The sequence below is a fragment of the Echeneis naucrates genome, chromosome 12 (genome assembly GCF_900963305.1).
Source record: "Echeneis naucrates chromosome 12, fEcheNa1.1, whole genome shotgun sequence".
NCBI lineage: Eukaryota > Metazoa > Chordata > Actinopteri > Carangiformes > Echeneidae > Echeneis > Echeneis naucrates.
This window is the reverse complement of record NC_042522.1, coordinates 3,199,957-3,227,317: the sequence shown is the minus strand read 5'-3', so window position 1 is coordinate 3,227,317 and position 27,361 is coordinate 3,199,957. Positions and strand designations below refer to the sequence as shown.

General features: G+C 41.2%; 1 protein-coding gene across 1 annotated transcript; it reads left to right on the top strand.

Moving 5' to 3' along the window:
- Positions 1 to 261: 261 nt before the first annotated feature.
- On the top strand, positions 262 to 27,361 carry LOC115051985 (TBC1 domain family member 13-like). The gene is made up of 12 exons (XM_029515820.1): positions 262 to 366; positions 6,766 to 6,839; positions 6,927 to 6,967; positions 17,580 to 17,641; positions 22,097 to 22,196; positions 22,679 to 22,761; positions 22,861 to 23,020; positions 24,261 to 24,471; positions 24,558 to 24,721; positions 26,203 to 26,363; positions 26,566 to 26,623; positions 26,707 to 27,361. The coding sequence occupies exons 1-12, from the start codon at positions 344 to 346 to the stop codon at positions 26,770 to 26,772; spliced, it is 1,203 nt and encodes a 400-aa protein (XP_029371680.1). The 5' UTR covers positions 262 to 343; the 3' UTR covers positions 26,773 to 27,361.

Here is a 27,361-nt window from a genome sequence, read left to right as displayed (position 1 = left end):
TGGGACTGGATCCCATCTTGTAAGCTACTCTCATATACACACACATATATATATATATATATATATATATATATACACACTTCCTGGCCAGCTGCATTGCGAAGTGATGAAATCAAATAGCTGGGTACGTTGTGACGTGCTAAATTCAGTGAGAAATGAGAAATGTCATTAATAAAAAGCTGAAGTATCTGATGTGTAGTGAGCCACAGCAGACAGGCGTGTAGGAGGATCCTCTCCCTGCCCAAGCCACGTCCCCGCCTGCTGGTGGTGAAGACGGAAGTGGTATGAGGACTTCCCTCTGTCTAATTTCTCGTGGATTGAGTTTAATCAAAACACACCAGACATGTCAACTGCCTACAGGAACAGGTGAGATACAGACAAACATCATCACCCATCGTTTATTACAGCATCTAGCATCCAAGCCGCAAAACTGACATTTACTTCAGGTATCTTAGTTAAAAGCGGTTCAGTTAGCCAAACACGAGCTAGCTTCTAGCCTCTAAAACACACACTTCATACTTGCTAATGTGATTTTGCTTGCTTTGGTTGTTGCATGCTGGCGTTTTAGGTGCCATCTATTCCAGCAGCCTAATCGTTTTTGACCGCGTTTGCCTGTTAGCACATCACCTGACACATCATACTTCCTTAAGCCTTAGCTGCCATTCGGCTAACACAAACTGCTGACCGTGTATAACAGATGAAACCAATGTGGATTATTTTAAAAGCAACAGAAGGTAAATGAGCGAACAAGAGTTCAGAAACACATATTCGCCCATTTCGACCATTTTGTCTTTATCAAAGCTTAAACTTATTATTTTTTTCACCCCACAGTGGAAATCTGTTGTTAATTATAAAGAAGGAGAACTGTAGCTATACATATTATTTGAAAGGGTTATTGCGCCTCTACCACCCAGGAGGTGTTGTGTTTAGTGATCGAGTGGTGATTTGTCCTGACTAAAGATTTCATAGGAAAATCAATACAATGCTTAACCATGTAAAAATAAAAGTCTTGTCATTAACCTGACAGACCATAGCAAACAAGCACTGTTTTTTAATTATAATGATAATAGTGAATACTTCTTAAATTTACATAGTTGATAAATGGACAGACTTTTACATGTTGAAACCTCCCTACTGAACATTGTTGGGAGCATACATTCATGCTCTTAATGTTCTTACTAAATGGCTAATGCATCCTCAAGGTTATGCCGGGGTTTTATTTTTGGATTTTAGTTCTGCTTTTCCTTCCATGAAAACACATATTCTAAGAAGGTTAAGTGATTCTAACATTTATAAGGGTCTGATTTTCTTGATAGAGCCCCTCAAAAGGTGTGTGTCAGGGGGAGTATGCCAGATGTGCCAGATGTGTGCTTTTCCCCTTTTTAACCAATGAATTAATAATCAAAAAATTATTTCAAAAAGGGCTGGAGAATGTCAATATTGATGCATGTAGTGATAGAAAAGGTTTCAATGACAGTGATGTGGCTTTTGTTCAAATTCCCATCTTATATCATTTACAGTTTCTGTCACTGACTAACAACCATTACAGGGAGCTGTTGTCAGTTCATTGCGTTCAACACAACAGGCTACATAGGTGCTTCATGATGTCACCACAGGCTGTAGTATATTAGGTTCTGATATGGTATGCTAAATGTGTACCAAAATAAAATGTCACTGAACAAGTTTCCACAAGTCAAAATAAAGTCAGTGTGTTGCTAAATGTGATGGAGAGGAGTTGACTAGCTCCAGGAAGGCATCAAGTCTGTCCACCATCTGACGCAGTTCCCCTCCATTGAATATTCTGAGGAGCTGAACATGAGGCACTACAAAAGTTAGTAAACCTGTCCATAAAACAATATCATCACCCCACATTTGTTTTTGTTGTTGCTCAGAGTTTGGCTTTCTTCTGTATTCTGTAGCAACTCTGACCCCTTTTAGATAGTCATTATCGAGGCTGAACCTCTTTTGTCAAGATCTATTTACACAAGATCAGCTTGTTTTTGGCTCTCTGCCTCTGCTCTCAGGGCTCTGGAGCTACAGGTGACAGCTGCAATCCCTCAATGACAGACTGATATTAGTGCAGTGTTAGCAGAGCATTAGACACACACGCACAACTACACATCTGATCTGATTTGTGACCCTCTGACAGACATGTCCACCATCCATGTCTCTCATTTGTTCCAATACGATTTCTTCAGAGAACAGCAGAACTTTATCTTTTATTTACATCGATACTGCACTGCTAGGATAGAGGTTACCTTTTTGCCATATGCTGCCCTGGTTTGAGGGCTTCACCGAGCCAAAAATCAGCTCATTTTCAGCTCTCTGCCTCTGCTCTCAGGGCTTTGTGTGTGTGTGTGTGTGTGTGTGTGTGTGTGTGTGTGTGTGTGTGTGTGTGTGTGTGTGTGTGTGTGTGTGTGTGTGTGTGTGTGTGTGTGTGTGTGTGTGTGTGTGTGTGTGTGTGTGTGTGTGTGTGTGTGTGTGTGTGTGTGTGTGTGTGCGCGTGTGCACTGTAGGTGCACATTCACAGACAGATACAAATGCACACATGCATTGAGAGGAAACACTGTTAAAGTCAATGTTGTTTACTTTGTTAATACGTGACTGTGGGAAATAGTTGGCTCTAGGAACACCACGTTCAACACCATATTCCCATGGTGTTGTCCCTGCAGCCCTGCAGGTGCATTCCATGACTTATTGACGCACTGCTTTGGGAGAAATTGATCAATTGACGCAGACACACACAAATAGACATATACAGACACAACTGTACAAAGAAATTCAATGAAAGACAGATACATAGACAGATATAAACACTGACTGACATACACAGACACTGACGCGCGCGCACACACACACACAGATGGAGTTAAAATCAATGTTAATCACATGAAACAGAGGGAACAAACAGACACACACACACAAACACAGAAAGGATTAAAGTCCATGTTGTTTAATTTGGTGATATATTCCAAACACACATACATATACACAGATACACATAGCTAGATGCACACACAGACACTGACTGACATACACACAAAAACAAAATCACTGATGCTCATGCAATACACAGAGACACACATGGGGTTACATTCCATGTTGTTCACTTTTTTCATACACACACAGAAACACGTGCACACATACAGTGGGTACAGACCCCTTTAAAAATGTCATTCTTTGTTATATTGCAGCCATTTGCTAAAATTCAGTTACATTTTTTCCTCATTAATGTAGACAAAGCACCCCCATATTAACAAAAATTTGTCAAATGTCATTGTCTTGTTGGAAGGTGAACCTTCAGCCCAGTCTAAGATCCTGAGCACTCTGGAAAAGGTTTTCATCTGGGATATGTCTTTACTTGGCCGCATTCATCTTTCCTTCAGTTGCAACCAGTTATCCTGTCCCTGCAGCTGAAAAAATGCTGCCACCACCATGCTTCACTGTCAGAATTGTATTGGGCAGGTGATGAGCGGTGCCTGGTGTTCTCCACACATACCGTTTAGAATTAAGTCCAAAAGGTTTAATCTTGGTCTCATCAGACCAGTGAATCTTATTTCTCATAGTCTGAGAGTCCTTCATGTGTTTTTTGGCAAACTCTATTCGGGCTTTTATGTGTGTTGCACTGATTGGTGGAGGGCTGCAGTGATAGTTGACTTTCTAGAACTTTCTCCCATCTCCCCACTGCATCTCTGGAGCTCAGCCACAGTGATCTTTGGGTTCCTCTTTACCTCTCTCACCAAGACTCTTCTCCTCCTATTAAATCAAATCAAATCAGATTTATTGATATAGCGCCAAATCATAACAAAGTTACATCAAGGCACTTTACATATAGACCAGGTTTAGACCAAACTCTTATAAAGTATTGAAGAAGACCCAACAGATCCCTCAATGAGCAAGCACTTGGCAAAAGTGGCAAGGAAAAACCTCCTTTAAGAGGCAGAAACCTCAGACAGGAGAGATGTGATCTCTTTTCCTAGATTCTGTTAATACTCGTGGAGCAGAATTCTGAATCAACTGAAGAAGGCCTTTCTCAGATTTATTTGGACATCCAGATAGTAATGAGTTACAGTAGTCCAATCTAGATTGCTCAGTTAGGCCAGACAGCCAGCTCTAGGAAGAGTTCTGGTTATCCCAAATGTCTTCCATTGAAGTATTATGGAGCCCACTTTGCTCCCAGGAACCTTAAGTGTAGCAGAAATTCTTTTGTAAGCTTGGCCAGATCTGTCCCTTGCCACAGTTCTGTCTCTGAGCTCTTTGGTAGTTCCTTCAACTTCATGATTCTTATTTGCTCTGACATGCACTGTGAGCTGTAAGGTCTTATATTAATTAAACACAGCTGGACTCCAACGAAGGTGTAGAACCATCTCACAGATGATCAGAAGAAATGGACAACACCAGAGTTAAATACACAAAAATATTTTAGTTAAATATTAGCAAAAATCTCTACATTTCTGTGTTTTTCATTCTTTAATGTCAAAATGGGGTGCTGTGTGCACATTAAAGAGGAAAAAATCAACAAATGATTTTAGCAAATGGCTGCAGTGTAGCAAAAAGTAAAATATTTAAGGGGGTCTGAATGATTTTTTTATCCAATGTAAATATTGAGAATCACAGAATATATTAATGTATTTGTTCACTTTGTTCATACATTACTGTGGGACAGAGATACATATACACACACCAAAACAACTGAGTTTTGGTGAAGCTACATACTTGGCCAACATAAAAGCTTTGGAAAACTGTTACCACACCAGCTAAAACACAGTCTTCATTCATAAAATGTTCACAACTGTCTTCTTAGAAGGCTCCGGTCTGGTTCACAAGAGCCTTGTAGAGAGTGTTTTTACATTTCATCTTCCAGCTTGGTGTGGTGACTTAAACCGTTAATCTAAAAACAAACTCTAAGATTTTTGTCATGCCTAGTAAAATAGATTGTATACCTTTTACGTAAGTTCTTTGAAACAATTTTTACCTGACGGTACAAGTAAGAACATGAGGCGCATTGGGAATGATGACTCTCATCCTCTTTTCAGCCAGTTTCAGCCTCTGAACTCTGCGAGGTGCTCCAGCGTTCCTCTGGCAATCAGAAATATTCATTGGAGATGTCAGAAATTGTTGGAAAACCAAAGAGCATGGGGATTGAAGAAATCTAAAAGTTTACAGTAGATTTCATATTTCCACCAAAGTTGTGGAATGTATGTTTTTATTGTTTTTGCTTAAATGTGTTGAAGCTTAGAAGAAATTGTCTGGGTTTCATTACTTAAAACAGTGTCTTGGGGTTAAATTTGCGTAAAATGCTAAAAACAGAATTCTCAAGTCAAAATCTTTGCTGTAAATGAGGACAGGTCTGGTTGAAGCTCACTTTTTTTTTTTTTTTTTCCTATTGTAGTTTCCTCCTTGTTTTGGTGCTTATTGCACATGTGTATGTTCCAGAACCAGCTCTGTGGTGATGTTACACCCTGCATACAAAATGGAGGCAGACAGCCTGCAGATTTGTTTCATTTTTAAAATTGATTTTGGGATATTTTAAATTGATTTTGGGATATTTTAAATTGATTCTGAATCGTGAAAATTGCGATTCTTATATGAATTGATTTTTTTTTTTTGGAACAACCCTAGGATTAATACTTAGCTAATTTCACTTTTGTTTATTTTAGCCATTGAAATGTCAATATAAAACGTTTTGGAGGAAACTGCATGCTGATAAAATCACTGTCAGACAAGACAGATTTGTTTGTAGCCTCTTGCTTTGGAATTTAGTTCACGTCTCTTAACATGTGGTGTACAGTAATTTAGGAGATTTGGGACCCTTGACTGCTTACATGCTTCATCATGTAGGATATCCGATTGTAATTTTTTTTTTTTGTCAGTATAAACTTATCCTTCATTTCTTGTATGTGCCAGCCTTCAATTTCAGATATAGGGCGATAAAATCAATTTTATGAATGAACTCTTATTTGTAGTTTAGGACTTGTTGGAATCATAATAAAATGTTCTGTGTAATGCATTAGTATATTGTGTGACTTCACCTATGATTAAAAAAAAAGTGCAGTTTTTCACACTGAAAAAGCACTTAGGTCAGCTTTCAGGTGAGGAGAGGCAGGTGTGGCCAGGGAGCAAAAGATTTTTTGACTGTATCAGCGTCATGGTGCTCTGATTTTAATATTGACCCTGTAGAATGGACATGCAAAAGAAATGAGTCACTGTGACTTAGACGTAAAAACTGTATTTAACATTGGTTATTCATCGTACCCAGAATAAACATCTGGATAAGTACAACCTACTCACTCAAAGGCTGATACTCCCCTTGGGCTCACATAGTTCCTGTAGAGTGGGCTGAACTTGTCATGATGTAAGTTGCACATGTGCAGCGATGCTCAGCTTGGTCTGCCGTCCGCCGACAGGCATGTATGACAACTCTATTTGGACAAAAATGGAGTCCGACTTAAACACAGTTAGCAAGAAAATGTGAATTAATGTCTTTTGGCATTTTGGCTCTTAACCACAATGGGAAATTTAGTTAAAATCTTCCAAGGGAAAATCAAAACAAAAGTGTTACTTGTTTTGAATAATTTCTTCTTCATCTGTAGTTTGTTTTCAAGACAAAACAGATTACAAATTACAATCCTAAATCGTATTTAGTGTTAAAAAAGAAGTTGATGAAGAGATGTCACCCAGCTCTGCTGGGATATGACATTTGGTATGTTTCAGCAACAACTGGAAAATTTTGACTTTCTGACCTTGTCTTGGCTCTGATTTCAGAATACAGGATTTTAAAGTCACCTTGAGTGAAGAAAATATCAACCTGAAGACCCTGAGGGACCTCTGCTTCAATGGTAACTTCAATGGACCCTTCCTCATATGTGTTGTGTTCATGTTTTTGTGATGTGTTTAACCCTGGCTCTCTTATTTCATCATCTCAGGAATTCCATTTGAAGGAGGCATACGAGCTGTCTGCTGGAAAGTGAGTCAGCTGTTTCTTTTAACCTTACGTTTGTAATGTATTTGGTGTAATGTATAAAATTTTTCGTATCCTTTACCTTTATCCTACTTACCTGTTACAATGATGACACTGCCAGTTTAATACGTTTCAACACAATAATCATTTCCTTCAAAATAAATTAGTCTAAAATGATGGGTGAAATGATAGTCGAAAATTGGGTGAAAAAAATAGTAATTTCTGAAATCTTAATAAGATTTCTATTTCTTGACTTGTACGTGCAGCACTTACAGGCCCTTACCATCGGCTATATTTGGACTGTCAGCAGCAGGTGAATGTGTTTTTCACTTTCATGATCATTGAGCAGTGACAGGACATTAAACTGAAAGCTGAAGACCTATGGCGGGTTGAATATAACAGATTCCATCAACCCCAAACAGTCTTTACAGCTCAGTAGGATAGAGGACATGGGCTGGCTGAGAGGCTTCAGCATCTGCAAGACAACACACCTATATGTGAGGATGGGCAGGAGGGATGGATGAATGTGTTGATGCAATTTACATGGGGCATCACTTTTATGGGCATTGGTAGTTAATTGGTGATGGCCATCAAAATTGACATAACTATTATTATAAAATATTCATATTAATTGCTGTCTTTAATATGAGAGTAAATTCAGAAATTCAGCCTCATGAAATACTATTATTAATTTGGATCTCTGATTAATAAAATAACTACAGCCAAATTACCGTATTACAGTAGAATGATTCAAAGTTCTGCAGAGACATGGTTGGCAATATTCCTTCTTGTGTGAGATACAGAAACTGGACCCCAAATAGCAGGCACAAGAATCAGTAGGTAGTAGGGATGCAACGGTACAGATTTGGGTCATGGTAATGGTACAGTTTCAATATCTTAATATAAAACTACTCACTAGAAAAGGCAATATATTGCATGTAAAAATAATTAATCCTTTGTAGATCTCAATCTCTTTCTGGACCTGCTCTGCCATGGAGAGGGCACTGCTTGTGGTCTGAGTTGTATGGAGAAGTTCTCAGTCTTCAACCTCAAACAAATGCTACAAGGCTGACATCTTGTGAGCTCCTCTTGGCTGGAAAATACAAACAAGTTTAGTATAGCACAAAAAACAACTATTTATTCTTGACTAGATAGATAGTATATGCTTGAACTTACATGTCTGCCTGCTTGGGCCTCCTCCACCTCATCATCATCACCCTCACCTTCACCTTTTACTTCTGACTCACTCTGATGAGGGTTGTCTATTGGAAGCAGATTGCCCATAAAACAGCAATACTTAATGACAGAAACTGTAAGATGGGCATGGACATAGTGCATATGAAAAGGATGATAAATTTGTACACTGTCTCTGACTAACATTCAGTAAAATACCTGAGCTGCTGTGACATTGTCAGTCATTGCTTTCTCAACCCTATCTCAAGCTTCTGCAACACCAACTCCCAGTCTGCCTTTAAAGTGAGGATCCATCAATGTGGCCTCCTGAAGGAAGTTCTGAATGTCTTGATCCTGTAATGAAAACATGGTTCAGTTTCTAATAGTAAATATGGTGTAGTTTGCCTTCTTTCCTTGTGAACATAGATATTGGCTGCAAATGGATAGCACCTGGTATCTTTTTTCGAGATCTCCCTAGACCTTCTCTTTTATAGCAGCTATAAATAGACTGTCATCATCGGAGGTTGAATAGTGCCTTCACCTTTGTGAGGATGGCTGCATGTGGGGGGCTTGTCACTTGACACGCAGAAGGTTGAGCTGTACAAGACTTTCATGCATTTCATGAATTCCTTTGCCTTTTCGAAATAACTATCTGTGAGCCTTTCTAGTCTATGGAAAATAAACAATAATGTTAAGAACAAAAGTTAAGTTGACATCGTTGAAAGTGACCCTTTTGTCCACTTTGTCACCTGTCCCTCTCCTTTGGCCTTCTTAGCCTTTGATTGAGGCAAGCTGCCTGGATTGCAGAGAACTGCTCCACAAACCGCTCCACCATAAGGTATAGAGAATTCCAGCGAGTCCTCACATCCACGATAACATTATGCTCTGGCAAATCTAAAGCACAGACGTTTGAATTACAATAAACTACTGCTTATATTTAATAGTATTACTTTTCAAGATGTCATTATAAATATATCTATGCTATTTACTGAGGAGTTGCTGCTTCTCTCTCAGAACAGTTTTGCTTATGGTGGAGCGCTCCAGCCACACCACCAGTGCGTGGATCTTTGCACGCCACCTTGTCACAGCTTAGATGCCGTTCCTCTTCTGTGTTGCCAGGTTGAGTGTGTGGGCAAAGCACCCAACTTTTAAAAAGGTCAAGTTTCTCAGGGCAACATCCATGTTGCTTGCTTTGTCTGCTGTGGCAGCAATGACTTTTCCAGTGAACTCCTCAAAAATACTGCAGATTTCCTCTGCTACCACTGGCCCTGTCTTAGATTCATAAACTACTTAATTGCTCAACACTTTCTGCTGGATGCTGCCCTTGTAAATGTCACTGTTAGATAGTGGTCCTGTGCCATGCTGGTCCATCCATCGCAAGTAATTGCAATTTTGCTGACCTGTCGCAGCTGCTTGATGACATTCTGTTTCATAACAGAATACCACACAGGTATAAATGCGTTGGATATGTCATCCTTGGATGGTGGTTGGTATCTATGATTGAGGGCAGTGCTCATCTGCTATATATACATATATATATATATATAGTGTACAAGTTAGTCTTGTACACAGAATGTATTCATGGAACAGAGGTGTGGCCTACACACAAACACTCAAATTCTATTTTGATGTCATAGCCCATATTTTCACCTGAAAGATGGCAATTCCCCCGTGAAAAATGGATGAAGCCCCATCACCACAAATTTGATGACTGCCCTGTGGATTTCCTCCACCTTCTCTTTGGGTAGTGCAGTCACTGTGGTAACTTTAAAGATAGAAATAAAAATTTTACTATCAAAATTGTTTAAAACATACCCCTAACTCGTCAGGTTACTACTAGTAGCCTATTCTGTTCAACATTTTGTCTTCACATATTATGACTTTTACTTTGAGTAGAGAAATATCTGACACTGAGCAGAAACATTTAACACACAGTATAGGTCACGAAACAGCAAGCCTATCTTTAGCTAACCCATTTATTGCGTCCCTGTGTAGTTGCAAATTGTGGCTTCTTAACCTCTAGTTAAAACTCAGCAGCCAGGCCGACGCTGGCTTCTGCTGTTGTTGACATGCTCGGCCTCATATCACGTATTTTGTCAAATACGGTGCAATATTCATCTTTTAAATAAATCCCATGCATTGCCAGGTATTTCATTAAATTTGAAGTGTTACTTCCCTTGCATGCTATTATTTTGTTGCATCTGTTGCATGTTGCTGAGCCTGCATCCTTGGCTGTGAAATGCATCCAGACTTTTGAGAATTTTGCCTTTGGCATCTGTATTGATCCTCTCACTATTATTGGTACCCAATCCTAGCATCGAGGTGATGTAGACCCAGTGCAAACTGAGAGGGCTGTGATTGGTTTGCTTGGTAGCAACGCATTTCCGGTTCCGTATTTCCAGATTCCTCTTCCTCTGTTGCGATGTAGATGTTGCAGGATACTTCGACATACAACAGCTTAAACTACAGCGAGATTCTCTCCCTCTCGGTCACCATTGTTCACTGTGACTGGAAAAGTCGGAAGCTACACAAAGAATCAACTTGACACAACACTAACTTCGGGAGAGGAGAGCAGCCTCCTACCGTTCAGACAGTATATTGCACCGTGACAAAATGGAGTGATGGAGAAGTTTGAAGGGTCCCCGACGGCGTCACGGCAACGGTGTAGGTACAGCATTGAGCTAACACAGGACCATAAAGCTTTAAGTACAATAGCCTTCTGTACATGTCAGGAAAAAAGGCGAGCCTTACCCCCTTCATTTACAGCAGTTCAGCCTGTTTTGTAGAGAGAATTTAATTGGGAACAGAATTGTTTTGTAAAGTTGTAAAAACTGATGTTCATGAATGTTTTCGTTGAGGAAAAATCCTCTCTGAATTATGGAACTGATTAGAATCATTTCTTGTCAAAAAATATGCTTGTATGGACTTTGAAACTTCTGTATACTGTGCGCAATTGTTTCTCTCTCTGCTTAGACGTGGCAGAGAGCAAGGAAAATCACAACCTCAGACGTCTTTGTTTATTACTTTATAGGCTATAGGCTAATTATCCATATCAGATATTATTATATTATTATATATAAGCAACATCCAGTTAGGTCGTGATATAGGCTCACAGGGGCAGACTGGAACAATAATTCAGACCGGCAATTTCTATTTTACCAGTTAACAAATGTTCCAAACCATAAAAAAAACAAACCCTACTTTAGCTCTGAAACAAAGACAGCACAAGTGATTATCCAAGTTCATGTAAATAATTCAGGAACAGATAAAACCCTGTTAGATTTTGACATTTTTCAGTAGACATCGTTTCTTTAAATAACTAAACTAAATGTCTGCTAAAAAAACAAGATTTACAAATGACAAAAAAAATTTATCTGGATCAGAGTTGATTTATTGTACAGATGCTTGAGCATTTCTAAAATGAACCAAAGCAGCATAAATTGACTGCTGTGTTTTAAAGCAGCATGATGCAGACGTTTCACATTCAGAGGTTTGAGGTGGAGTTGCTGGGTTGAGTGGTTTATTTGTCCTGTTGAACATAAGTGCTGTGTGAAGCAATCAGAAAAATAAAGATTTATTGATCTGATTTACCGCTTTTTTATACTTTTAGCGGTCCCTCTCTTCATTCACTCTCTAGCTCTCGCGACCAAAACTGCTAATAACAGTGTTCACATTGCCACTCTCCATTAGAGCTAAATTGTGGTCAAACACGGAATTGTCCCAAAATTCTTTGAGCTGTATTTCAGTACTATGCTTGCACCTAGTAGCTAGTTATGATGCACATTTCATGCAAAGTGTACCAACTGTACCTTACTTGCTCTTAATCAAAAATAGGCAATGTAGAATATAGAAAGTGTAGTATCTAATAAAATGAACAAAATTTTAACCCACTCATTGAACATGACATTAAGTGTACACTGTGCTTTGCTTGTTGAGTGTCATTTTTCCGATTTCATCGTAGTCTACACTAAATCCAAAATGAACTCACACCGCAGACTTGTAAGAGGGCCTCTCCAAATTTTCTTTTTTCTGAGTCCTGTTCACTTGCCATTTTTTGCTCAAGGTTTGCTCTCAACTCTCTTTTCCAGTATTTGCATGCTGAGCACTGATCGGCTCTGAAGGCAGCATGAACAGAGCGTGGCACTGGACCTGTAGAGTGCGGTGTTGCTCTCTCTGCTGTGAGCATGCGCTGTACCAAGTTTTGTGATGGGCTGAAACACAGCAAAATACTGTTGTTTGCCTTTGTGTATTGAACCAAACAGGACATGTTGAATGGTTCAATAAAATATTAAAAAATTTTGCATCCCTAGTAGGTAGTGATGAAGCCAAGTTTGTAATGGGCATAGAATGGGACCAAACTCAGGAAAAAGGGTGGCCAATCATGCACTCTTTGGGTAGGCCAGCGGTTGGGTGGGCAGGCACATAAACAGACAGGTAGGTAACCAGGCTTTGAGGCAGGCAGGCAGGCAAACAGCGAGGCAATGGAGGAAGGTGTGCAGGGTGGAGGAGCCAGATGGGAATTTAGGAACAGGGAATACACAGGGAAAGGAGAAAGAAAAGGCCTAACACAAATAGGCCAGCGGTTGTGTTTAAGAACACTTAATACAAACTAACAAACACACAGGTACTACGCTTGTGAGGGCGTGTACAGACGTGTGTGTGTCTGTGTGTGAGAGAATGGTTTCATTGTATGTCATTTGGTCACTGTCACACAGACATATAAACAAGATGGCTGCTGGGGCCACATGTCTCATGTGGTCACTGGAATGCTGACGTGACGTAAGCCCGTCAACGGTCTGTATAGCAACATCGCTTCTGCGCTACGTACAAATACAACAACAACAAGATGTAGTATGCCTACATCTGTACCAATCACCTTTGCGTCACAAGCAAAGTTCTTGAACCCTGAACTAGGGGTTGTATTGTATGTATTGTAATGGTACATTTTTATGCAGTAGAGTGTCAGGATACGTGACGTCAACACAGGTAGTGATGTGCATTCTGATTATGTTAGTCAGTCCTGTATTATGTTTGACTTGTGTTAATAAAGTAAAAAAAAAAAAAAAAAAATGCCTCTTGGCGATATTTATACATAACACTATATGGTGTCAGAAGTCGTCCGAAGTTGGCAAAGTTCCCACCTCCAGAGAATTTCAACTTCTCGCGGCCAGAGCAATGGCCAGAAGGTCGCCAATGATTTCACCGTTACAGAGTAGCAACAAACTTAACAAGGAAGACATAGAAGTACAGGTCTGTACGCTGCTCTATTCACTTGGGAAGGAGGCTGAGCAAGTTTATAAGACTTTCACATTTTCAGAAAAGGATGAGGAAGAGCCGAATGATAATGAGACTGTGCCAAAAGTGAATATGATTCACAAGAGAGCCCGTTTCCATCAGCCACTCAACATCCAGGGGAATTGTTGGAGGAATACATCAGAAGCCTGCATGAGCTAGCAGACACCTGCGCATTCACCAATGCCAAAGATGAAAACATCCGTGACAGGTTGGTCATAGGAATATTAGATAAAAGGTTATCAGAAAAGCTACAGCTGATGCCTGACTTGACACTCAATAAAGTGGTGGAGCTAGTGAGACAGTCAGAGAAAGTTAAACAGCATGTCAATGAGCAAGGGGCTAATGCTAAGTGCACAAGTCAGTGAAGTAGCATACAAGCGACCGCCAGGCACAGATAAACCGAGGCGCTTGAACCACCAAGTAACATTACTGATCTGAGGAGGATCCTTGGAATGATCCATTACTTAGGCAGGTATCTACTAAACCAGTCTGAGGTTACCAAACCCCTCAACGACCTAGTAAAAAAATTATGCAACATGGGCTTGGACTGCAACTCAGGAGGAAGCCTTCCAGAAGGTGATATAGCTTGTCACAAAGTCCCTTGTACTATGTTGTTAATAAGCCAACTATTGTAAACGCAAATGCTAGTATTTATGGTTTAGAAGGAGTCCTGTTCCAGAACACTCACAAGTGCTGAACAACATTATACACAGATTGAGAAAGAATGTCTCGCAGCTGTCTGGGCTTGTGAAAAATTTACCAGATATCTCTATGGCTTAGACCTCTTTGCCCTGCAGAGTGATCACAAACCCCTGATTCCCTTAATAAACTACAAAGATCTCGATTCAGTTCCTGTGAGGTGTCAAATGCGCTACAACCCCAAAGCTCTATATGTTCCGGGAAAAAGAGCTTATAATAGCAAATACCATTTATACACATCCCCAAGCAGCTGTGACACAAGAAACAACTTTCAGTTTCAGTTGCAGAACTGAAACTGAAATACAAGCCTATGAGGAAGCAGTTCACAAATCATGGTCAGTCTATTCCACTAAACTGGACTTGGTCAAGCAGCAGACCCGAGAGGATGCAGAACTGCAGATGGTCCAACACTATGTGCTGATTGGATGGCCCAATTATGCAGTTAAGGTGCCAGACAAGGTAAAAGCCTACTACACCTCCAGACATTTTCTCACAGTGTCAAGACAGCCTAGTGTTGTATAACAATAGTAGTGCTGCAAAAGATGAAGATTTTGCAACGGATTCATGATGGGCACCAAGGCATTGTAAAGTACAGAGAAAAACTTAAGTGTAGTGCATGGTGGCCCAGAATAAGCAGAGACATTCAGGAAATAGTCAGCACCTGCAAACACTGCCAAGAGTCCAAACCCACTCAGAAAAGAGAACTCTTGATTACTATTCTACTACCTAGTCGCCCATGGGAAAGAATAGCAGCTGACATGTGAACTTAACAAACAAAACTACTTGGTAGTTTTGAACTATTTTTCATTGTACATAGAAATCTTCTCCAGATGGGGCTGCCCAAATGAAGTGATCACGGATAATGGTCCCCAGTTCTCTAGGAGTACGATTTCAGACATATTACCACCTGCCCCCACTGCGCTCAAGCAAATGAAGAAGCAGAAGGGGCCATACAGGTAGCCAAACAGATTCTGAGACAGGCTGATCCCTTTTTAGCACTCATGAGCTACAGATTGACCCCACTACAGGCCACAGGTGTGAGCCCAGCACAGCTCATGCTTGGAAGGCAGATTGGCACCACTCTTCCAACCTTGGAAACCAAGCTACAGCCTGTATGCCGAGATCTCCAGCATGTGAGACTGGTTGATGAGAGAGCAACACAAGGCTACAGATATGCCTGCAATGACAGATATGATGCCAGACCCTTACCAGAACTCCAGCCGGGACTCAGTGTTGCTGTGAAGCTGGACAGCGACAAAGGATGGACAAAGACAGCCACTGTCCTTAAACAGAGTGGCTCACCACAGTCATACTTTGTCCAAACAGGCAGAGGAGTATTTTGAAGAACCTGACAACCTGTCACCTGAGACCCCTCCTCAGTGCTCCAGAGACTTCTGAAAAGTTTGGAGAAGATCACATCGAGTGTGATGGAGAGCAGCACTCACCTGCTCCAACAGCCAATTTACCACCTGATCTACTTCCAGCTACTGTGCCAGTGACTCCGGTACACATGACCTCCAGTGGCAGACTTGTAAAGCCACCAGACATATATGGAGAGTAGGTGAAATAGTTAAATCATAAACTGTGTTAAGTAGCAGAGTTCCGACTGTCACAAAGAGAGAAACTAAGAGACTGTTCTGTTAAACAAAAGAAAGAAGAAGAAAAAAATGCAGAAATTGCTCTTTTGTCACATTATAATGGTCATGTTGAAACAAAAAACACCTACTGCATGTAGATGTGTTGATGGGAATTCTTTTTTTCAAGGGATTTGTTATCATCAGTCATCAGTCATGGTAATTCATGCACATGAAAGTACTGTAAAGTTCAATTTGTACACATCTTAAAAGACTCAAAGGATGATGTATCATAGTGGTACTATTTTACGCAGGAGAGTATCTGGATACATGACGCCAACACAGTTAGTGATGTGTATTCTGATTACGCTGCAGCTAGTCCATGTGCAGTCCAGTTGGTCAGTCCTGTGTAATGTTTGACTTGTGTCAATGAAGTCAACAGAAGACAGACACCGCATGCTAAGGATATTTATACACTACACTTAGAACTAGAATGGTTCTATGTTCCTGCGGTGCAAACACAGGATTGTTGGTACTTTCTCCAACAATTCTAAGAACTATGGAAAAGTTCCTTCGGTGCGAATGTGCCTATTGTGGGGCCAAGTTCAAAGTTTCCTCCTTTGTCTGTGGAACAAAGAAGTATGTTTTCTTGTCCCTTTCTTAGTGGGCTGTGGCCCAACAGATGGCTGGTCGAACAAATGGTTTGATAGATATATGGATGGGTGGATGGGTAGAAAGTTTAATGATGAATAGGGATGGATAGATAATTTGAATGCTAATACATGGATGACAGCTTGACATGGATTTATGGTTTGATGATGGTGGCTGGATGGTTTGATGGATTGATAGATAATCTTCTTTTTGAATGAGGATCCATGTCCAAGGAAATACAGACATTAGGAAAGAAGGAGAGGAAGAGAAAGAGCCTGGACTCAAAAAGCTGCAATATGAACATCATATAGGATTCTACTGGATGTGCACTGAAGGTGAAGGCTGGAGGGAGACTCATTCCAGACAGGACACTGAAGAACATGGGGAGTAAAGCTGACAGGTATGAACATTCCCGCACACAGACAAAATTGTGGAAGTCGGCAGGAGACCTTAAAGTCTGATCTGACCTGGACAGAGAACCTCTCTAGCAAAAACACGAATGAAATCCAGGAAATGTAACCATGAACAGCCATTTGGCTTTCCTCAGTCTCAGGAGCCAGTTGAAGACTGTGAGTACTGTAGCAACGACTCTGACTAGGATGGATGCGTTTTTATTGCTGATAATGTTATCTAAGATAGGTTTTGCATGTGTTTTGTAGATCATTTTCATTACAGTTTAAACTATTTAATATACACATCATGCAATATTTGGTGTAATTTTCCATTGCTCTCCAAAATTGGAAATCAAACAATGGAAAGTTGGGTCCTTGCTGTGGTGTCTGAGTTGGTTGAGTAGCTTATTGTTTGTCTTATTTTAAGACAGTGACAGTAGGGATGTTGGTTGTTTTTTAATTTGCTCAGATTTTTGGGCAGGGCATTTGAATTAATTTGGTCATTTAGATGGTGAGACTTTGATGAAGATTTGCACTTTGATCTGAATTTCTATATGCTGTGATTAGTTGAGTTAGTTTAAGCTGTTTTTTTTTTTTTGTTTTTTATTTTTACTTAAACTTTTATTAGGGTTGTATTTCTACATTTCATGTCACAGAACTCATGGAGCATTTTTCATGTTCAATCTAAGTTGTTATGACCTTTTTGCAGTATAAGCAATATGTGTCGACCAGCTCATTTAAAGCATTCGCCAACCATAGCTATCAAAGCAGTCGCAGAATTACTGTGAAGTAAAGTAATTGGTTTATGTTGTGCTTGTTTCTCCCTCTCTACAGATTCTTTTGAATTATCTCCCTTTGGATCAGACATTATGGGAGTCCTCTCTAAAGAAACAGAGGTCAGTGGAACATTTTACTGATCAACTGTTCTGGTGTTCACAGGTTAGAAACAGCACTGTCATTGTGAGTTTACAGCATGGTGAGCACAAAAACACTCCTGATATATTGAATGTTGCAGTTGAGTGTTATTAATCCTGGATGTTAGTCAAGTTTTTTTAGGGCTTGTTTTTATCATTCCATGTTTTACCAGGGTAAAGCCAATAGCCTACAATAGAAGCCAGATGTTCAAGGTGTCAAATGGTTTTGACTTGAAAAAAGTTTTTTAAATATATATATATATATATATATATATATATATATATATATATATATTTTTTTTTTTTTTTTTTTTTTTTTTTTTTCCCTTAGCCCCCATGTGTTTTACATGCTAATTGATTCACGCTAATCCACTTTCTATGAGCATTAGAGACGTAAACCATGTGGAAACATCAGCTGTCGCAGCTCAAACAAGATAACATTACAATCCCGCTTCCTAGAGGGGTAGGAGGATGACTTGAAAAAGTGGCCTTATATAACTTACATTAGCATTTTTAGCTACGTCCTGAACTCTTTCGCTTCGGACAGTGAGGCAATGAATAATAAGGTTTGTCACATTTTGCTGAAAGAGATGGGACACAAACTTGTTTACCTTAAGGTAGACGTAGAGCCCAGCCAAAGCCTTAAAGTACCTTATCACCAAGCCTGGCTTTTAGTTTCAGCATCAGGTGACATACAAAAACCAGAGTGTACATGTATTGCAGGCCAAGGCAGATCAGCCAGCCTTTTAAGGTAAATGTTGATTGTTCTGGTCGTTTTAATAATAATTTTCATAGCATTCAATGATGTATGATGCTTTTGTAAAGAAGTTATATGTAATGTATATATCTTTCATTGATCATTTTCATTTCAATTCAGGTTGACAATGTAGTCAGACAGAGAAAGACAGGGACATCATGCACTGATGTACAGAGAAAGTGGAATGCAGGCACAAGTAATAATTCCGAGCTGAAAAGGCTGAAGCACATACATTTTAAATGCCATAAAGCACACCACATTCATGAAGGCTCATCAGCATCCGACCACTGTGTTTGGGCATCACAGGATGACTTCGGCTCTGCACACAGCTCCTCGCCCTGATCCATCTAATCTTGCTAATCTGAGGGTAGCAATACATGATACATTAGGGTTTTTTACTACACCCACCCCATTAAACATCCATGAACCACACTACTTCCCACCTATAACCACATCACCAATGCACTCCAGAAACCAAGGGATAACCTGGTACATAATAACAGCTACAATATAAAATTCAGATTAAGATTAAAATAGGCTACTGCATTGTTGAACATTTTTCTTATGTCTGAACTGAAATTATGACATTTTAAAACTGACCGGCAGTCCAAACACGTTACATTTTAACTGTTCAGAAAAGGGTAAAAGATGTTATTGCCTGACTAATACTGCAGTGCTCTGTCCTCCATACATATGAAATTGTACCTGTTGTTTTCGTGACACTGCTGTCAATCCTCTTTTAAAACCATTGTTTCTTCTCCAATAGTCTGTCATATCCCAATCACAAAGTAGAATGCCGGTGTTCCTCCATGGGCTTTCTGTCAACAAAGTGAAAAGAGCACACATATAATGTTTTAGGCGGTCTTTTAAATTTAAGGTTTTTCAGCCATATCTTTCAGGTTTCATCATCCGTGGGTAGGCGGTGGAGACTGTACAGATTCTCAACATTCTCTCTTAGACTGGGATGCACGTTCAAAACATTGCTCTTGTAGCCACAAATCCAACTTCGTTTGGTTGTTAGTACAACTGTGAACAACGCAACATGGTCCCGTGAGATGCACAAGTTCATTTTTAAATGCTATGGAGCTGATCACAGAAAGTAGAACAGCAAACTTTCAAAACCTCTACAGGAAACAACAACTGCTAGCAAAGAAATGGCTCACTGCTACTTCCAGTGTCTCACAGGAAGTTGCACCCATAATTGTTTCTACATCAGCGCCCCCAGGTGGATAGCAGGATATTGTACGATTAATGGGGGCAGCACGGTGGCGTAGTGCCCTGTCGCCCCACAATAAGAATGTTGTGGGTTCCGTTCCCAGGGTGGGGCCTTTCTGTGTGGAGTTTGCATGCTCTCCCCGTGTCTGTGTGGGTTTCCTCCCACGCAGACACAGGGAGAGCATGCAAACTGACTCCCACTTAAACATCCATGTCTAAGTGACTCTAAATTGTCTGTAGGTCTAAGTGTGAGTATGAGTGGTTGTTCGTCTCTGTGTGTCGCTGCATGTTGGCTATGTGATGGACTGGTCACCTCAGGTGACCTGTCCAGGGTGTACCCAGGCCTTGGGATTGGCTCCAGCACCCTGGAAACAGAAAAGCAGTAGAAGATGGATGGATATGGTACAATATTGCAATAGTGGAGTAAGGTGCAAATGTCCATGAGGTTGTCAGCTGGCTTATGGGGAGATCTGGGGGACAGATCTGGGGGAACACTTTTTTGTCTGGTGGTTTTGGCAAACAGTACTCTGTAAGCGTCTACCAGAGGGAAGCAGTCTGAACAGTTTGTGTCCAGGTCGTGAGGGGTCTGCAGCAGTGATACCTGCCCAGTTCCTGACTCTGGACCTGTAGAGGCCCTGGATGGAGGGAAGGTTGACCCTAATGATCTTCTCTGCAGACCCTATTGTCCGTTGCAGTCTGTTCCTGTCCTGCTTGGTGGCCAATCCAAACCAGATGGGGATGGAAGTGCAAAGAACAGACTGGATGATGTCAGTGTAGAAGATGACCAGAGGCAGGTTGAACGTTCTGAGCGGACTTCAGGTCCCAGGAGGTTGTAGTTCCCAGGAACTTGAATGAGTCCACACTAGACACTGTTTCGTTGAGGATTGTGAGCAAGGTAGGGTGGGTGGGTTCCTCCTGAAATCCACTGTCATCTCCACAGGCTTGAGTGGATTAACCTCCAGGTGGTTCACACCATTTAACCAGTTGGCGACCAGTTGGTCCACCTTGTGTCTATACACATCACCGTCCTGGATCAAATCAAATCAAATCAAATCAGATTTATTTGTATAGCGCCAAATCATAACAAAGTTACATCAAGGCACTTTACATATAGAGCAGGTCTAGACCAAACTCTTTATAAATGTATTTAAAGAGACCCAACAGATCCCCCGATGAGCAAGCACTTGGCAACAGTGGCAAGGAAAAACTTCCTTTAAGAGGCAGAAACCTCGAGCAGAACCAGGCTCAGGGGGGGCGGCCATCTGCCTCGACCGGTTGGGTTGAGAGAGAGAGAGAGAGAGAGAGAGAGAGAGAGAGAGACAGGCAGGCAGGCAGGCATTGGAGGGGGGGGGTGTAGGCAGGAACATGTTGTTGCATGAAGTTCATGGAGTTGAACTGTAATACAGAATTCATGCTATATGGGACCAGCAGGTGTTGCAGGAACATGGGATGGAGATGAGTCACCACCTGCAGGATGAGGACAGGGAGAGAGAGGAGAGGAACTGGATGAGGCCATTGTGTCTTCTGCAAACTTTAGAATTTTCACAGACGGGTCATCTGAGGTGCATTTGTGAGTGTAGAGGGAGAAGAACAGTTGGGAAAGAACACAACCCTGGGGGGCACCAGTGCTGATGGTGTGGTTGTTGGAGAAGATGCTTCCTAGCTTTACCTGCTGTCTAATGTCAGTGACAAAGTTGGAAATCGACTGTCGGGTCGAGGCTGGCATGGTGAGCTGGATGAGTTTATCTTTGAGGATTTCTGGGATGATCGTGTTGAACGCTGAGCTGAAGTCCAAACACAGGATCCGTGCATGTCTCTTGGGAGTCAAGGTGTTGGAGGATGAAGTGCAGTCCCATGTTGACTGCATCTTCCACCGACCTGTTTGCCCGGTAGGGGCAAAGGTTCTCAGGCAGGAAGGGGACATGTTGTCGGGTCCTCGAGCCTTCCTGGTCTTCTGCCTTCTGATAGAGCTGAAACACATCCTTTTCACAGATCCTCGGTGCAGGTGGAGGGTCTGAGTGGAGGGGGAAGGGTTTCTTTCTCTTTGTGAGCACTTAGAATAGACCATTTTACTGTTCCTTGCTATGCCAAATGGGCACCAAGCGTGTCAACAATATTAAGGAAAAAGCATGGCAGAGAATATTTATCATAATTTGGGTTTTACTTGGCCTATCAACACAATTTTAAAACTGGTATATAGTTTGGACTCCATGCATCCAATACACATTCAATTGGACACTCAGTGAGGTTACATCTTACCACTATTTTATCATCTTAAGTCAGTCTTATGATTTGGACACACCGGTGTGTCTCTCGACTCCAAGGAGTTAAATCATACTATTGCGCAAGTATATTTCATCTGGTCTTTGTGGTTAAAGGGATGCCAATACACAGATTGCAGTGAGAAGAGCTGAATGTGGTCTTTAATGAACTGAAATCAGAATGACTGTCTGATTATCTCACAGGGATGTGTACTGCCAATTCCTAAAAGAATTGATCATCCAGCCTGGCATCACCAAAGCCGACCTGGGCCAGTCCAGAGAAGATGTGACCATGGAGGACCATGTGAGTGACATCTCTTTGTTGTGCTGTTAACTTAGATGAGGCGGCAGTGTTCATTGAAAGGTCCCACTGCTGCAGTGACATGCCTGTAGTCTGATTGAGCAAAATCTCTGTAGGTTGTGACTGTACTTCTTCTACTTCTACTTCTACTTCTACTTCTGTACTTCTGTGATGTAGATCCAACTGTTCAGTTTAGAGTTTGTATAAATGTTTAACTGTTCCTGCTGGGTGTGCCTTGCACAAGAGCTACCATTAAATTATTTTAATCTGTGCAGCTCAATCTGGAAAAGCCTGCCAGAGGTTGTTCCTGCAGAAAGCTCTTCAGCCCTATAATTTAAGATTCATTTTTAATCTCCCCGTTGTGTCTCAATGTTCTGTTCTGACAATTTCATTTCATGCATATCTGTTCACTTAGCAAGCTCTTTAAAAGCATGAGTGATAATGCAAGCAGAAACCCTCTCTCTGTTCTCTTTAAATCTTTTCAGCCTCTCAACCCGAACCCAGATAGCAGGTGGAACACCTATTTCAAAGACAATGAAATTCTTCTGCAGATTGACAAGGATGTGAGGTATGACCACGAATCTCTCCTTCTGCCATAGAAAGGAAGAAATACAAGTCTCCAAGCTTTTCAAGGTCCTAGGTAGAAAAACAAGTATGATGTTTCCAGGCGGCTATACCCAGACATGGCGTTCTTCCAGCGTCCCACTGAGTACCCTTGCCAGCTCATTCTAGACCCTCAAAATGACTATGAGACGCTGCGTCGACGGATTGAACAAACCACCCTGAAGGCTCAAACTGTGAATCGCAACCGCAGTGGCGTGACCAACGTAAGTGTGTGCTGATTTCATTATATTTATGGGATTGTGTTGTCTGGAATGTCCTCACCTGCCCTCCAGGAAAAGCATTAATTAAGGTGGACATTAATTTAGGACAACTGCCAGACTTTTTTTTCCCCCCTTCCTGTTCTCGTTACCCCCTTGGACAGAGGGAGATACCCAGTTTAGCCATTGGCTACTTAAGAATAAATTGATACACATCCGCTGGACTGGGGCAGGTTAGACAAATCAGTGACTGCAAGGAGAGCTAAAACTAGTTATCAGTAACCAGTACGAAGTGATGCTTTTTCATGCTCAGTGGTGCCAGGAGGGGCCACGGCAACCTTGATAAATTTGCTGGCCCCCCCACTGCATGCATTTCAAAAAATGCAGTCAGCAAGGTGCTCTTACCTTCATTCACACATAGCACGGCCACGCCCCCTGGCAACAGGCTTTCAGAAAGCAGCAGCTCAGTACAGTAACATTAATATCAAACAAGAAACAACAGTCGTTGGTCGGGAGTGAAGAAAGAGGACTACCAGTGAGTGAGTAAGCCTTAACTTCTAAACAAGTGGAAAGTGTATAGAATCAGTAAACTTTAGCAGCTGGAGTGATGTGTTTTTAAGTGCTGAATTTAATTACCTTGCGAACGTTGGCTTGAGCTATTTGCTATTTAATGGGGTCTTTGAGATGATAAATCCAATTACTTAGTTAACGTTAGCTGGCACAACATGCTATTTACTTTTTGACATGATAAATTCTGTTGCTTAGCAAACATTAGCTGGCGATATATGCTATTTAACTTGCTTTTTGGCATGATAAAGGCTGGCGCTAACGTTATATGTTATATTTATCCTGAAATTCAGTATGGCCACCCCATGATTTTCAGTAGGCCCATCTGGGCCCCTCTATGAAAAATATCTAGAGGCGCTACTGCTCCTGCTCTGTCTGAAAAGGTGGCTTGGCTCATGGCAGAAACTTAACTGTTTCCTGACTAATTTCTGTTTTCAATGGCAGTCCAGGTTTCTACGTTTAAATCTCTGTCCAATTGACAGGAACTTCCTTCGAAATCTTAGTATCTTTCCAACAGATCAGAAACCACCAGGCTCCTGACAAGAAATGAGTATTCTCTTTCACCAGGAAAGAATCTTCTTACGTTTCTAGGGATTTAACTTTTGTTTTGAATTTAAACTGCATCGCTGCCTTGTCTACATTGTTTGGAAAAGGTGGTCACTTCCTGCTCTGTTTACAGGTCAGTTCCCCAGGAAAGGCCTTAAATCTATATCCATCTAATGAATATGAGGTGCTGCCAAATGGTAGTGAAGCACACTGGGAGGTGGTGGAGCGCATCCTCTTCATCTATGCCAAACTCAACCCAGGGATTGCCTATGTACAGGGTATGAATGAGATTGTTGGGCCAATTTACTACACATTTGCCACAGACCCCAACAGTCAATGGAAAGGTGAGTGACAACTGAGCTGGATCTAAACATTCCCCGTGTTTTAAAGGACAAATACAATTTCCTGTCTGATTCTGCTTCAAATGCAGAGCATGCTGAAGCTGACACCTTCTTCTGCTTCACCAACCTGATGTCAGAAAACAGAGACAACTTCATCAAAAGCCTGGATGACTCCCAGTGTGGCATCACCTACAAAATGGAGAGTGTATACTCTATGCTCAAAGATAAAGACCTGGAGCTCTATCTAAAGCTGGTGAGGTTGAGGCTGCAGGCCCACTCTCTCATTATCGCTTCTTTTATAGACGTTTCAATATTAACTGCCTTTAGTGTGAGAAAGCTAAGATAATGCTATCGGCCGTGTTCTTACTTTTCCAGTCTTTAATGCAGAGCTACTGATCACATCACACTAGTTTTCACACTGATGTTAATGTCAGTGCGTGGCATAAGCTTGCAATGATTTCTTTGGTTGTTGATTTGTTTATTCACAGAGATATGTTCACATCCCTTCTCTCTTGACAACCTAAGGTGAATCTTTACATTTGCAAATCATGTAGTAAGTCAGTCTTAAGAAGGGAAGGAAGGAGGAAGAGAGCTTAAGGGTGAGAAAGTTGTAATCGATCACGTCCGTCTAAAAAGAAAAAAAAACAAACAAAAAAAACGAACACACTCAAGTGCACCATGTGCAATTTTCAGTTGGTGTGCTTCGTTCACTGTAAAGAGGAGCTCATTTCCCCTTCTGTGTTTATTCCTGCTTTCAACCAAACTCTGATGTTGTCAGCCCCTAAAACGGAGACTTGCTGAGATGCTGCAGGATGTTTTTGGAAAACTTCTGGATTGTGTGTAGGTCTGGACAGAAATTGAGACCTTTGGGGAAAAAATTACTGTTATTTTCACAGTAACGGATACAGTTCAGATTTTTTTTAAATGGGTTAGTCCTTGAGGCACTGCCTGAACAGCCATGCAACCTGTATTGGAAATTTGATGTGACTTTTTACGCCAGTCATAGTCGACCATCAAGTAATTGTAATTGTGCACAATAAGGACTGAAAAAGCAAAACCATGGCAGACAGTGGCAAGTGAGGTGGTCACTGGAGGGACAACGAATTAGATCTTATGAAATGAAATTAAAATGTTCACATCTGTGTCCTTTTTGACTTTTATCCCAGAATTCTCATTTAGTTCTTTACAGTGTACTGTGTCACATCGCAGCCATGACCAGTTCGCATTGGAGTGTGAACGTAGTCTATCTTGTCATGGAGCCCTCAGTCTTATCTGCCTCGACTACAGTGTTATTAAGCTTTTTGTCTTTGTAGCAGCTGCTTCCTGTTTTCACTGACTTGAACATGCTCAGTGTAGGTGGGTGGTTATTAACTGGATGAGTTAGGCACACATTTAACCTCACACCGAGCAGGTTCAGGGTCAGTCTTCAGCGGAGGAGACACACACTTCCACACAGCAGCTGGTAAGTTTGCTGTGAGTCTGGTCAACTGCTCAGATGGTGCTGATATCAGGATATTAAACTGCTGGTCTGACACTATTAACTAACTGGTTAACATCTTAATACACACATGAACTGGGTCAATGAAACAAAGAGCTTCCTGATCTCAGTCTGCATTTTGGTTAAGTCTTCACATAATATTCAAATGTCTAGTCTGCACATGAGTAACATCCTCTGTGCATTCTGCAGTGATGTAAGCTTCCCTAATTTTTTCTGCTATATTTTTTTTCCCACAGGAAGAGCAAAACATCAAGCCCCAGTATTTCACCTTCCGCTGGCTGACCCTGTTGTTATCTCAGGAGTTCCTCTTGCCAGATGTCATTCGCATCTGGGACACCCTGTTTTCTGATGAGGGCCGGTTCAATTTCCTTATCCTGGTCTGCTGTGCTATGCTGATGTGAGTTTTTGACACTGCACCCTCCTACAGCAGTGACACCTCTGACTCTGAATCCATGTAGAGAGGCAAGACATGCAGGGTTTTAGAGAGGGGGAATGGTATGCAGGAGGGAGTTATATATTTATATGCTCATATTATATACATCCTAACCACTGGACTATGGGGTCACCCCAATCACAGTTTCTTCTTTGTCTGTTCACAGACTGATCAGAGAGAATTTACTCGCTGGTGACTTCACAGTGAACATGAGATTTTTGCAGGTAAAGCCTATTATTAATACAGTAATACACTTGTGGTAACGCAGCTAATGTAAATTTATAGACTAATTTATCCCTCTGATTAGGATTACCCAATCTCAGATGTTCACACCATCCTGACGAAGGCCAAAGAGTTGCAGGATAACTCCTAACTTGTTCCCCTCTCCTCCGCCTCCTACCCTCAGATGTGGTAGGTAAAGGTCAAACATTAGAAACATTGTCATGTCTAACATGGTGTGGAGGACTGCAGAAGAACCTGGACAGGCATGCTGGGGAAACTGGCACTCTGCTTGAACTGGATGTGTGATTGGTTATTGGGGGATGCTGTAAAAAACTGGAGGACATACTGATACCAGTGCTTCCTCAGTTAACTGGAGGGGCCGGCTGTCTCCAGTTCGTTATCGGGAAAGGCTGCCTCAGTCGTCTCTCCTGGGAAATGCGCTGTGCTCTAACACACTGAACCTCTGAGGGAGCTACATTAAACTTCCACTGCCAATGTTACTCTGTTGTGAAGACCTGGAGCTGAAAATTTGACTTAAATCCCACTGCAACCATGTGTGAAGTCAGGCAGAGCATTAAACTGCAGTCAGTGAAAACATGGATTGGTTTGTGGGATTTTCTGTGAGTTAAACCATAAATTCTTGAGCAGCTGTCCTAAATGTAGATAAACATTATTTGATTTTGAAACAATCAGCAGAACCTGGATCTTTTCATAATAAACTTGATTCATTGAGCCCTTTC

Coding starts and splice junctions, on each gene's coding strand:
- LOC115051985 (XM_029515820.1), top strand. CDS start 344: ATGTCAACTGCCTACAGGAACAG. Junction 6,840..6,926: donor GAGGGACCTCTGCTTCAATG/GTAACTTCAATG, acceptor TCATCATCTCAG/GAATTCCATTTGAAGGAGGC. Junction 23,021..24,260: donor ACCGCAGTGGCGTGACCAAC/GTAAGTGTGTGC, acceptor CTCTGTTTACAG/GTCAGTTCCCCAGGAAAGGC.